The 14,007-nt window shown below is 35.9% G+C and overlaps 1 protein-coding gene across 1 annotated transcript in view; it reads right to left on the reverse strand.

Annotated features, from left to right (window-relative positions):
• Positions 1–8,030: 8,030 nt before the first annotated feature.
• Positions 8,031–14,007, reverse strand: part of LOC113225664 (LIM homeobox transcription factor 1-beta) — a 40,631-nt gene continuing 34,654 nt past the window's right edge. Inside the window, exons 2-4 of the mRNA XM_026458042.1 lie at positions 9,972–10,173; positions 9,151–9,767; positions 8,031–8,922 (exon numbers count right to left, since the gene is read on the reverse strand). Coding sequence (XP_026313827.1) covers positions 8,675–8,922; positions 9,151–9,767; positions 9,972–10,173 — 1,067 coding nt within the window. The 3' untranslated portion in view covers positions 8,031–8,674. The remainder of the gene's footprint in view (positions 8,923–9,150; positions 9,768–9,971; positions 10,174–14,007) is intronic.

A 14,007-nucleotide genomic window follows, 5' to 3' on the forward strand; every position in this document is an offset into this window, starting at 1 on the left:
TGTCATTTTATATTTATTTTATTTTTCCTTAATGGCAGCCATAAGGCATGGCCAGTGTCAGTTTTGTAAAAATAATATAAAAAATATGCGAATTCTCGCCACATCGACATACCTAGTTCCCATTTGCATATTTGCTGTAATCTTAATTTTTTTATTAAAGTTAAAGTACATAGTTTTTAATGCGAATGATATTACCTACATAGAAGTAATCACGGCTATGATTAAGATAAAATTAAAGTTGTTTAAAAAAGACGCGATAAGTGTCTCAACTATTTATCATCAATAAAATCAATTACATAGTATTTCCGTTCTTTCTGTACGTTCGGTTCAATCCCCGGTACTTTTCAAAATTGGTGCCGGGTTTGAGAAAATTGGTGTATAATTGTCTAGCATATTAAAAAAAAATGTTTAAAGAGAAAGTGCGAATGCAGTTTTACCTACGCCGCCTGACGTCGCGATGATTCTGTGGTCAGTCAGCGTAATGCCCCGCATAAAGGAAATATTTCACTGCTTCATATCGCCTGGACCTTTAAAAATATGTCACTGCTTGTACCTGTTTGAAGGCATACCGAAACTGTAGTAATATGGTATATAGGCGTTTGTTACTTAATCCTCTTTAGACGGAAATACTTGGGCGTCGCCTCTGAGGCTGTCTGTTATTTTATATAGAAGCCTTATACATTCATCAACAGATTTAACGCTTCAATTTGCCTCACTTAGCGTGTACGGGCTAGGTTTCTATGCGTTATTATTCTAAGCGTCTAGGCTCTCGGGTTTCTCTCAGAGAAAAGTTTAAGGAGACTGGTATCATGACTGTGGCATCACAGTACATTTACTGAAATATTTTATATGCCCGTAAAAATATACATAATTTCAGAATATAGATAAGAAAGAAGATATCCATAATATTAACCTTAGAGCTAAGTCCAAACTCATGGTACCACGATTTCGTTTAACCAAGGTAAACATCTCTTTTATGGGGAACTGTAGTCGTTTGTACAATAAGATTCCGGAGCATATATTAAGTTTGTCATTACCTAAGTTTAAAAACTACATTAACAATATTTTGATCGAAAAATCATATTACAAAATTGAAGACTACGTGTTAGATAAAGCTGTATGGAAAGACGACACGGCTCCAGAATCCACACAAATTTGATTCAAAGTGTATTCCCTATAGCATTTAAGTTTATTTGAAAAGAGTAATCCCTAGAGTTTCTTGCTCGTTCTTCTCAGGGAGGTCAGCGTAGTGAACGAGCATTAGTTTAAATGTGACGTTTTCAAGTGTAAATTTATTTTACCTATGGAATAATTTGTAAGTCAATGTATGGAATAAATAATCTTTGACTTTGACTATCCGTAATTCCGATTTATAACAAAACCGTTACGCTTTCGAGTAAGTTTGATGCTTTCTATGTAAATAGACAAAATTAGCTTTTGTTTTGTAATCTTCGTAAAAACACATTATGAAAATTCGAGCTAATGTTATTTCGGGCAAATGTATTTTCTGATTTCTGATAGGTAATCCCATGCCGTAAAACAAGTACAACAATTTTGTCTGTTATTTCTAACTTTTAATAAAAAATCATTTTAAAAATAGGATTAAAATCAAAGCAACTCTACAGTTACATTGTTCTAAATATTTCAATCGCTTGTGCTTCGAACAATTGAAAATGACAAAAGAAGTTTATTTATGCTTCTTCAAACTAACGTAATGGGTCTCTTTCCATCTTTTGCGCATGCAATGAGTAGAAAAAGGACAGTTACCTATTTTATTATTTCGTGTGCTTTTCTAATTTATATTTATTTACGATTCATTTATATACCTATAAATTAAATACTATAAAACTATACAAAATAACACTTTTAAATGACAACTATGATAACACAATATATTTGTTTAGTGAAAGTATGATACAAAATCCTGTTTTCACACTTTACTGCAGTAATTTTTACAAGTTATTATTATTAGTACTGCATAATTGACAACCGCGCTGTCACTCGAACAAACGAAGACTATTGCGCGTTTAACGCTCTGTATGCGATTTTAACGCCCTACAGGTGCGGACACTTTTTAGCGCGGACCCGACGTCCATTTATTGGTAGGTCAATGATCGTATGTTATTTACTTATATATAATAAAGATTTTTTGGGAGCAACATTTGCGAATCATCTTTACGACTTTTTTATTTTTTTCGTTGCGTTTTGGAATAAGCGGCAAAGCTACTAAATTGTTGTTAAAATCATGTTAATGAATATTTAATAGTGTTATTATTTTATGAGTTATAACCATAGATTTGGTATGTTATAACCGTTTTCGCACTTTCAAGCTAGAAAGAACGTTGAAATAATATTTCTTCAAAACCGCAAATTCTATGGAATATTAAAACGCGTCGTTGCTTGCGCTCACTCGACATGTTTGACAGCTTTCGAACGCTGCAGTTCGATAGGAACCGTACGTAAATCAAAATTATTATTTTGAAAATTATTGTGTTACTTTCAAAATGGTTACTTTTATTATTACGCAAAACATCTTTTGGGTAAATTAAACGAGAAAGCCGCAGTAAGAACAATAACAATGGTATTTTTCAAAACATTTTTGCAAAAGTTTTATAGGGCCAAGAGCATGTCGAGGTTGACACATATGATTTGAATTACACTTTATTCCACTTGCGATTAGAACGGCGCAAAGACCGAAGTGTCAAGCTCGATATGCCTTTCGCTGGCTTAGTCGATATACGACGGCTTGACACGTGTGTGTGGATTGAGTGAACACCCTCTGAAAGAAGTTTAGAATATATTAGTCATTTTGTAGAAGTTTTAAAACAATTCTAGAAACCGTTCCCGATCGTTGCAACCGCGGCTTTAGACGCCGCCTATTATCACCGGCTGGCTGTGGCAGTCTCCTTGGGTGAGAATCGCCAAGGAGAGTGTCATACTTGCCGAAAATGTTTGACAGTTTTTAGCTACGTAAATGGTCATGTCAGCGATTGCAAATTGTTTGCCCGGTTTGATAAAAAGCTATTTGTAAAAAAATTGTAAGTCAATGTGTAAAAACCACGAAACATTATAATCATATCGTCATTCACGAAGTTCACGAGGCCGTTTTATTTTTCGTTAGGGGAGCGATAAATTCCCCAAAAATATCTTAATTTTTATATCTTAACTCTATCCTCACACACTTCAGCTTGACTGGTACACATCAGCTATATTGCAGAGAACAACAACTATTTCTTCACTATGTTATAACTTTTCTACGTAACTTATCTTAGGTTAATTATGGTAAAAAGAAGGAGTAATTCGTGACTTATTCTGGATGCAATTAGATAGCTAGACTAAGGGTCGTATTCTGGAACTCTACTCAATGTCAAGTCAGGACTTGAGTATGATAGATATTCAAAGCACTACAAATCATACACAAGTCCTTGTTGTTAGGGTCGTATTTCCAGCGCTTGAAATCATACTCAAGTCTGCTCAAATCCTGACTTGAGCATTGAGTAGAGTTCTGGAATACGACTCTCAGTCTTGAAATAAAAAAATGATGCCGGATGCGATACGTTAGCCAGTAAAACTACTTTGCAAATTTGACATGGCGGTCTAAGGCTCAACTCATACTGGCGTAAAGTCGAAGCGTCACGACGCGTCTTATTCCTCGCCTATAGCATATTCATCTCTATTTTCCCAATATTAAGGTAAAAATATGTGTTATGCAAATACGGAAAATCGCGCGTCGTTTTCGCCTTTTTGTAGTTGAAAAACAGGACGAAACGCTTCGACTCTGCAACAGTGTGAGTTGAGCCTTACTAAGTTACTGATTTCGACAGTGGACGATTCTGCGGACGTATCGCTCAATAATTACATCATTTTTTGTAGATAACTTCTTGGAGACTGATTTCAACCACTGTGTTGTTCGTTTTGCTACTAACAGAAAGTATTCATTTTCAATCACAAGTAGTGTCTAAAACACTCTCATCGTAATTCGTTCACATTTACTTAGGCTCAACTCACACTAGCGCAGAGTCGAAGCGTCGCGTAGCGTCCTGTTTTTCAACTACAACGCCTGGCGACGCGCGTCGACGCTCGCATTAGTGCGTCCGGATCACAGTGTGGTCAGCGTCTGATGCCTCACTGCGCTCAAGTGACGCGCGTCGACGCGCGAAGCCGCTCGGCTGCAACCAAGCGTCGACGCATGACTCCATATTTGCATATCACAAATTTGTAACTTAATAATGGGAAATAGAGATGAATATGCTATATAGCGAAAAACATAATGCGTCGCGACACTTCGATTCTGCGCCAGTGTTAGTTGAGCCTAACAGTGCTTCTCTTTTCTCAATGTCCCTCGGCAAACTTCGTGTTTCACCTGCCGTTGTCGTCGGGTTTTATTCAGTTGCCCTTTGCCTTCGGTTCTGACTGGACGTTTACTGTCGACTTGGAAGTATATGTATAGTGTAGCTACTAAATTTTTTATTTATTATGCAAGGGAAGAAAAGCCGCTAAAGGCATAGGCACGACAGATAATTTACAGCATGTATTTTTTACATGAAGGCGATAAGATCAAGAAAGACAACAATGGTTATTTTCAAAAAGTCTAAAAAATGTGTTTCTGTAGCTTGTGGTGTTTCAATCGGAACAGTAAAGACTATTTTAAAGAATAATATGATAAAAAAGATAAATTAGTTCCTTTTCAATCACCTAAAAAGGTACGAAAGAACAATAATATGTTTCGTTTAAATTTAGACTATTCAACTATTGTGTCGTGCGTCACATGATTTATGATTTTCATTTACGCTGTAAGAAACTACCTTGTTTGAGAACTTTAAAAGCGAAGTTGGTTGAGGCAGTTAAATTTGTAGGCTATATGGACACATTAACAAAAATTTTGAAGGATTTGAGTTTTCGATATAAGAAAACAGAAAGCAAATGGCTGTCCTAAGGGAAAAGCATGATATTCGCCATAAAAGATACATGGTGGTGGTGGTATGGTATTATTACATCTATGCCTAATATACTAACATAGCTATGTCAGATGAAAAAATGCGTTCAGGGGTCTACTCTCGATCTCCGTCCGACATCCGTCCGAAACAATTACTGCCAAATAAGCAATACTTGACCAAATGTAAAGACGCGTGATGCGAATGAAGCTTCATACTGGATACTTGTCTTTTAATTTTGTCGAATATTACTTATTTGACAATAATTTTTTCGGACGGAGATCGAGAGTAGACCCCCAGATACGGATTGAATTGAAATGATTAATATCCGGAAAAACATTCATTTTTAGCTATATAAAAGAGGCACACTTTATTTTAAATAGTTTTACAGCTCCTATATAGTTCAAACGGAAATCAAAACAAAACAACAATAAAGTACGTTGTTCAAAATTCAAATCTAATAATTAATGGGAATGGAAATTATATATATTCGTGTGCATTCGGATATCCGATGGTTGCTGAGAGACATTGAGAAAATAGACACGAATTTTAACTGTACCTATCCATGCTTTATTTCAAATGAACAAATCCGAAAGTTTTAGAAGCTTTAATTAAGATTTTATTTAAAAAAGTTTCTGATCTTATGTTGAACTAAAAAGACTACATTTTATTTTAAAGTGAATAACTTTAGAACATACTTTAATCTTTAACACGTCATTATATCCCACTATACAAATAATTATACTATGATTACTACACATCACCATTATTCACTACTTTCTGGCATTGCTTACGTTGTTAATACATTGGTAAGAATCACGTAAGTATTCTGCACAGAGAGATAACGCACAACTGATTGCGAAATGATGGTTGGCAATAAATGAAACACCTCTTTGTTATAATTTACACTTCTATAATGTCTTGCATCTTCTAATACTATTTATAATGCTCACATATCTAACGTAGGTACTCCGCTGAAAAATATACGAAAATTCACACCCAGTTTGACTAGAAAGTTTTAATTATTTACATTAATAATAAGAAGAATACATCCTACACTTGCACATCATTTAGAAAGTATAATTGCTAACTATACGTATGTATAATATAGCTATTTTTGGCAGTTAGGAAAAGGAAATTACTAGAATTTTTACATGTCCTAAGAGCACATGAAATTAATTATAATGTAAGCTTTATAGTATTTTTTGTTCACTATAAATATCACCAATTTGTTATTTTTTGGTTCACGACTGGCTGGATGGATCGACACATTTTCACCTATGACGATCGATGGTCGTACAATAGCACGGTAAACATGGGATAACTTTAATCAAATCGATAAAGTTGCGACGACTTCAAGCGGCATCCATAAATGATATATGAAAGTGGCATCCCTTAGCTATTAATAATTGAGGCTATCAGCGCAAAAATGGTGTAACCCACGTTTTACTTTTTTTTCTACAATATTACTACAGTGATACTAAAATACATACTTATTTTATATTTGGATGCTATTTTCATGTATAAAAATATTTAAGTATTCAATTTTCCTATATACCTACATGAAAATAGCATCATTTACACCACTTTTTCTATGGACACACTGTCTAACGCTGTCTGTGAGTGTGTCGCTAATTAGACAAGCTGATTTCAGACCTACGGCCCGCGCGTTCCTAACGCAACCATTATAGTTCTTTTGTTACACGTAAGGATGCTGCCATTAAAACTGTGTCCATTTTTGTTGTATAAAATCTCGCCCAGACTATTCACATTGTATAACCGCTCACGACAGCCGGTTTTAGTGGGCATGATTTGAACTCTTGTTATCTCTTATTAGTTTGAGGCTGTAGCCTCAATTATTATTACAGTTGTCACCCTCAAAATTCAAGTGAAGTGAATTACCATAATTACAAATATCTTTGGTTGTCTTTGTTAGAAGTCATGGTTTTACTCTAAGTACCTATTATACTTAATCAGTACGTTTAACTTCTGTAATACCAAACAAAAACAAAGGCATCGGTATATCAATATTTTTACAATTCAAGTATAAAGGCAACTGTACAGTTAGTCATGTATGGTATCATAGTAACACTTTAAAAAAAATACATTGAACCCGTACAATAGTACCTATATAAAAAATTGTAGGCTATACACTACATTTACATATTTACAGACGAATCACCAAATATAACTATTGGTGGTAACTTTAGGTGTTTTGGAACGTCTTCAAAAAATTATATTTTCATAACATGAATAGAAAATCTAAACCTTTTTTTAAATGTTTGCACCCGGTTCACAGATTTCACTAAATTAATATATTAACTCTCAATTTAATTTATTTAATTATAGTTTTAGTATCAAATTCTAGACGACAAATTCTATTGTAGGTTCCTTTTTATTTTTCGTTTGCATTTCTTTAATAAACTGTAATGAAGTTTTAATAAAATAAAAAAATGAACTTGCTGATATCGACGAAAAAAAAAACAGTTTTTAATCTTATACTTTGGTTGAGGTACACGCATGAAGGCTGTCCACTCAATTGGTATTTATTGTTGATAAAACGTTTATACATTATTTACGTCATTGTAATAAAATATCTACTTAGTTTTAGTACGAAACGCTACGGGTGATGTCCTGCTCGTTGATTTAGCACATTCTATATTATTCAAATTATATAAGTATTTATCTGTTTATAATTCCGTTTTAAGACTACATTACTTTACAGGCATTTAATTTTCTGGTAATCGCTCCAGCATAGAAGGACTTAGGGGAAATACGTACAAAGTGACATAGGGTTTTATTTTTAGTCATAATTCTTTAGTGTTAATACACAGCACTGTGATATTTTAGACCAATAGTCTTTGATTCATTATTTACTGAAAGTAATAAACATTTACAGAATAAAAACAACAGAACAAAAAAAATATTCGTAGTTTAACTGAGATCAATCAAAAACCATTTTGTCCATAAACAATGGACAGGATGACATATTATCTTTATGTTTGGACAAAATGACATACAAGTGAAAACTATACAATTAGGTATTGACAAAGTTTCCAAATAAAACGCTTTGTTCGTCTAGGAACATCAGGGCAAGAAGCGTGAGTCCTATGCGAACAATTTAAGCATCGTAACCAGTCTTTTCCGTCCGTTGTTTATATATGTTATTTTGTCCATGTAACGGTTTTAAAAAAGAAAATTCAAATATTAAGACTTTTTTTAAATCTTATTTGAGGGCAACAGCAAACTATTGTGGAATAAAATAATGCAACAACAATACGTACATTAGCGAAAAACTTATCATTTATATTAAAACACTTGTCGTAAAGAAAAAACTCGTAACGTACAAAAAGTCTTCAGCGACTCTGAGACGGATGAGAGAGGTGAGTTTACGTTTTGACAGGTTAGTAAAAGCCACTTGAGTCATGTGATGCAGTTGTCAGTTGCGTGCTAGAGTCCACCAATTTCAAATTATGCCAAATATGTCATTTTGTACGTATTTCCCCTATATCTTAAAATATTCGAGAAACCGGAAACGATTAAAATTGTGGACATTCCTCATAAAAATTGTGTAAATTGAGGGCAGTGTCAGCAACAGAGTTTATATGCCCATTGATGTCAGTGTAAGTCATAGTATGGCTAATGCTTGTCGACGTAGACCTGATGCATAGGTCCATCGCAGCTGGGTGTCGGACTCGTCCGAGCTTCGACCGTCTCCCACAGCCACGTTTGATTGTGGATCAATGATCTGTACTAAAATACGAATTCTGCATTAGGTACAGTTTATCTATGGGATTAACAACAGCCCCCGTACCAAGGTTCAAAGGTTCGTGGGCCGAATGCGCCGCGTGTTGATGTGAATGATGCTGAACTTCCAAATTCTGCAAACTCATCGTATCCGACGCCCCTTCGTCGAGTTGGTCAAAGTTGCTACCGTCCAGTGATATGTCAGAACTGCAGAAACTATCCCCCGAGTGCGCTGGGTAGTCTGAAAAATGCAAGCGTCCTGTGAAACGAAATACGAAACTTAATAGAAATAAACATACCTATCCGGTCATTGAGTGTATCATACCAACTTAAGAGAAATAAATAAGTATTTACCTGCAAGTGTATAAAAATATTTGTTTCTAAGCGTCTTACAGTTCACATTGAGGAAGTAAAATGTGTTACGGATTCTTAGTATTAAGCAACCTAGCGGATTTCTAAGAGTGCTTACCATCAGGCGAGTAGGGCAAGTTGGGGTTGAGTGGCTGACTAGAAGCGGAATAAGATCCATCTAATCCCAGATAATTCCCATGTTCACTTGATGGAGACTCCTGTTTGATACTCTTCTCGTCTTTCTCCTTATCTTTGTCGTTACTTTTTTCACCTTCTTGTTTCGCTTTACGTTGAATTTTTTTCATCTTTGCCCTCTGATTTTGGAACCAAACTTGGACAACTCGGACACTCAAACCTGTATCTTTGGCTAAAGCCTCTCGTACTTTACGGCAAGGTTTTGGGCTTACTTCAAAGGATGCTTTGAACTGTCGTCGTTGAGCTGAAGTGAGAATAGTCCGCGGTCTTTTTGGGCCGCGTCTGCCGTCGCGGGGTCTATCAGAGTCGTCAATGATCATATCATCTTCAGTGTGTTGCATGATGTACATTTCTTTCTCGAAGTCCTGTCGGCAGAATATTTGACCTGCTCTGATTACGTATTGTTCTCCTTTTTGCAAAGGCTGGCAACACATCACGCAAACAAAGCATTGTATGTGAAAGACGTATTGCTGTGCTCTCATCACCATTTCTTGTGGTAAAAGTCGGTCGCCGCATCTAGTGCACTTTACCCCGAACAATCTACGAAATAAGGACAACATTTGACACGCATAATTAAACACAATCGCTCAGCAACTCGCTTAGCATATCGCTAGCATTTCGCATTGTTCAGATTTAAAAACCGGCCGGTTGCAGCACATTTTTTAAGAAAAGGGAAACTTCAATTTTTTTTTATATTGTAACTAATTCATATAAGAAGCATCCGTTTTCCGAATTAGAAATTACCTATCGTAGTCTGGCTTGCAGTAAAGCTTGGCGTTGCGAGTGTAACAGGTGTGAGCCAGAGGACATCCGCAAACGCAACAGCTGAGGCAGTGTTCGTGCCAAGAGAGCTCACCAACCCTCATCAGGTATCTGTCTTGGATCTTCTGCCCACACCCTTCGCAGATCTCTACAATTTTCTCTCGTTTGATGCTGGCACTTAGTTCTGTAGATGTATAAAGCACATAACGTTACTTATAATTGTTATTCATAATATAAATTAATATCTGTTCTAATTATCAATTTAGTAATATAAGATGCAGGTATAGACCAACGTTTGCACTGTATGAGTAACTATAAGAAGAACACTCTAGATTCGAGAACTTTAGTTCCTACTCATCTGAAGAAGTACAAAAATGTTTACGTCGTCTATACAAGCATACGTATCTATAGCCTAATATAGTTCAATATATCTCTATGTGTATAGTTGGAAGAACAACTTGAAGTCGAAATGGCGTTGCTAGGAAAATATCAGGCGTCTCAACACACTCCTTAGTCTAGGGGGACACGCCCAGTGGGAGGTGTGGGAGGAGAGGGCGCGGGGCGTTCCCGGGTCACCCGGGTCGCGATCTAGCCTGGTACAAAATGTCGGCGGTGAAACCATTCCTGCGCTTAACTGGTGTAGTTGAGTATCGTTCGAAAGTGCCGAGCGAAGCTTTCTTTTGCTAAAATCTGCATTACTGTTTAAACGTTATGACGAGAACGAACCTACTCGCCATAACTACTATATCGTTTAGGGTATGAACTACCGTATATTTAAACATAATATGCAAGTAACCATATGTTTATAATATAGGTATGTTGTATGTAGCCAGGTCGAAAAGTCTTACCAGCCCCTTATAACCACAAATATGTTTTAACAAATAATGTTATTGTACGCTTAGATATGTTATTTAAACGAATAGTATTGTAACTAAATACAATAGGAGAAGGTTGAACATATCATTGATTTAATAACGATAATGATAATACCTATAGCAAAAACAATTAGCTCAAAAGTAACAAATAAGTATACCTATACCGCTGAATTATTTTTTATCATATCAAGTGACGGGACAAACAGGTCGTGCGCCTGATCGTAATCGACAAGCCTGTCCACAACAGATGCAGTGCCATTCAGAGCTTTAAATTATACAGATCTCTCATAAGCCAACAAGTCCCCTGTGCGTGTAATTTCAACTAATTGAAATTACAGGCACAGGGTATAAATAATTTCAATTTTCTGAGTGTTCAATCTAAACTAGTGGAGTAATTTCACATAAAAGATAATTAAACATCAATTCAATAAAAATTCAACTAATTGGTTTATAGTTAAATACATATAGCTAATATATTGTAAGCTTTAATACATAGTTTCCCAAAGTGGTCCCTACCAGTAGGTCCCGGTGGGTGCTGAAGAGTCCTAGGCTAGGGTAGGTAGGGGCTTCGGAAGCAATTGGGGGCAAGGGCAAGCAAGGAGTTGCAGTGACACTCAGAGCTTTAAATTACACAGATCTAAGGGGCACTGCCACTACGCCCATCACCCTGAGACATACATAAGTTGACAAGTCTTCTGTGCCTGTAATTTCACCAGCACTCTTTCCCTTCAAAACCGGAACACAGTAATGCTGATATTACTGCTTGGCGGCAGAAATAGGCAAGGTGGCAGTACTACCCTGGACGAACTCTTTCACAAGGAGCTCTACTGCTACAAAAAAATTTTCATTTTGTCACTTGTCTTTTTTTTCACTTGTCTGTTTGATCTCTTTTAATGTAGCCGAACTATATTAAAGAATATACCAACGTAATATGTTAAATGTACGTATATATTTTTGTCATGGAAAGTTCAACACTCCGTTTCACTAAGTTTTAGTGTAGTTATCAACAAGTGGGTATAGTTACAAATTATACAGGTTGGCCAGTGGTCCAGAATTTTATTTTACATCAAAGACATCGTAGCGACCTATTCAAAATTAACATGAGTCTAATGAAATCATTGGTTCAAAATTAATTTTCGTTTTTTCACTCGTTTAAAAAGTACTCTACAGATTCAAATGAGGAATCGACGGGCGCTTCACGAACAAAGCAAAGATTTTATAAGTAAAAGAAAGATAGACATGTTATGTAGGTACACCGCAACTAGAGCTTGCAAATGGCTCCATTTTGAAACGTTACAAAGTCACAATAACAAGCAAAGGTCGGAAAAAAGGTGTTCCACATAATATATACTTATAGATATAGCTACAAGGAGCGACGTACAGTTGTTAAAACCACCAATTAATTAATTAATTACTTTTCGAATTCCGGATTTACGGAAACGTTTTTACTGCATCGTAGGATAAACTACTGACCTGGGAAGTCGAAGTTGGATTTTAAAGTAATTCTAATGGTGCCGTGCAAAAAATACAGTAGATAACTGAGTGCTTTATTGCCGTTCCGTCAACGTAACCGTCAATATGCGGGGCGCGGTGCTTGTGGTCGCGGTGCGTCAACCTCCCTCCTCGAACCTCGAATTCTCGTTACTTTTTTTATTCTCTATTTTGATAAAAGGACAGTTATATACTGCATTTTTGAATTACTTTAAAATCTAACTTCGACTTCCTAGGTCACCAGTTTCATCGTACGACAACGATGCAGTAAAACCATTGCCAGAAATCCGGAACTCGAAAAAGTAATTAATTGATATTTGTTGGTTTTAACAACTCTATGTTGCTCCTTGTAGCTATAACTATATATGTGGAACACCTTTTTCCGACCATTGATAATAAGTAAAGAGAACGCTAACTTACTGTTTGAAAAACAGCAATAAATAAGAAATGACACGTTTCGGAATAATACTTGCTTATTTAGGTATAGATTATCCCAACATCACTTATAATTGCACTATTTGCACCCGAATTTCTGATCACCGAAGAAAATATAACTATATGAAGAAAATATTTATATATATAACATTTTCATCGCGTGCCTACTAGAGGGCGCCAGGGTTATTGATTGCACCCGGACATTACATACGCTAGCGCGCCGGCGCTGTTGGTCTGTAGGTATACAAAAGTTGTGTAACTAATTATAAATATGTAATAAGTGTTGTGTTATAAATGGATGCTTAATTACCTAAACTAGGTTGCTCGCTAACGTGGAGTGTGCTTTTGTATTGAAAAAATCCCGCGACACTGGAACTGATGAAAATATGACATATAATATTGAAGATGAAGAACAACGTTTACATGGTTGTTTGTAAATTTATGTAATAGTTAAATCAAATTTACAAAATATATTATGTATATAAAGTGAAAAATGTGTAACCTCACACATCAACTAATATTTTGTGTTTTATTTAATTTAATTTTTTATCGAAAACATCGTACCGTATTAAGTGTAAATTTGACACTTCAAGTAGTTCACAGTAATTTAAAATATAAAAACCGTAACATATCAGGCTTCGGCGTCGAGACGCGCGCCTCCCATCCCGGGATTTACAAGAAGAAAAATATATATTTTAAGAAGCCACTGCCACATTTCTAGGGTAATTCAAGGGAAAGGTGAACTTTACTTATAAAAGCATTAGAATATCCGACCACTAGTGATAAGTTTAATATTTAGGTATATTATTTTTAGATTTTTTTTATTATAACACTAAGTGAGGGGACGAACAAGTCGTGTCTCTGCTGGGAAGCGACACGCTTATCCCTAACAGTTGCATTACCACTCAGAGCTTTAAATCACAAAGATCTGAGGGACACTGCCACTGTGCCCGACTCCCTGAGACATAAGTTGACAAATTCCATGCCTGTAATTTCACCAGCACCTTTACTCTTCGAAACCGGAACGCAGCAATGTTCACATTGCTGGTTGGCGGCAGAAATAGGTAAGGCAGTACTTCCCTCGACGAACACTTCACAAGTCGCTCTGCTACGGAAAGAGTGCCACCATTCCACATTGTGCAACTCAATGAATGTATTCAGACAGGCTCTCCTAAATCTCTTAAAATACCTTTGTACCTACATTTATACCTTATAAC

Source organism: Hyposmocoma kahamanoa, unplaced genomic scaffold (assembly GCF_003589595.1).
Source record: "Hyposmocoma kahamanoa isolate Upper Pololo Valley unplaced genomic scaffold, ASM358959v1 100021, whole genome shotgun sequence".
Lineage (NCBI taxonomy): Eukaryota > Metazoa > Arthropoda > Insecta > Lepidoptera > Cosmopterigidae > Hyposmocoma > Hyposmocoma kahamanoa.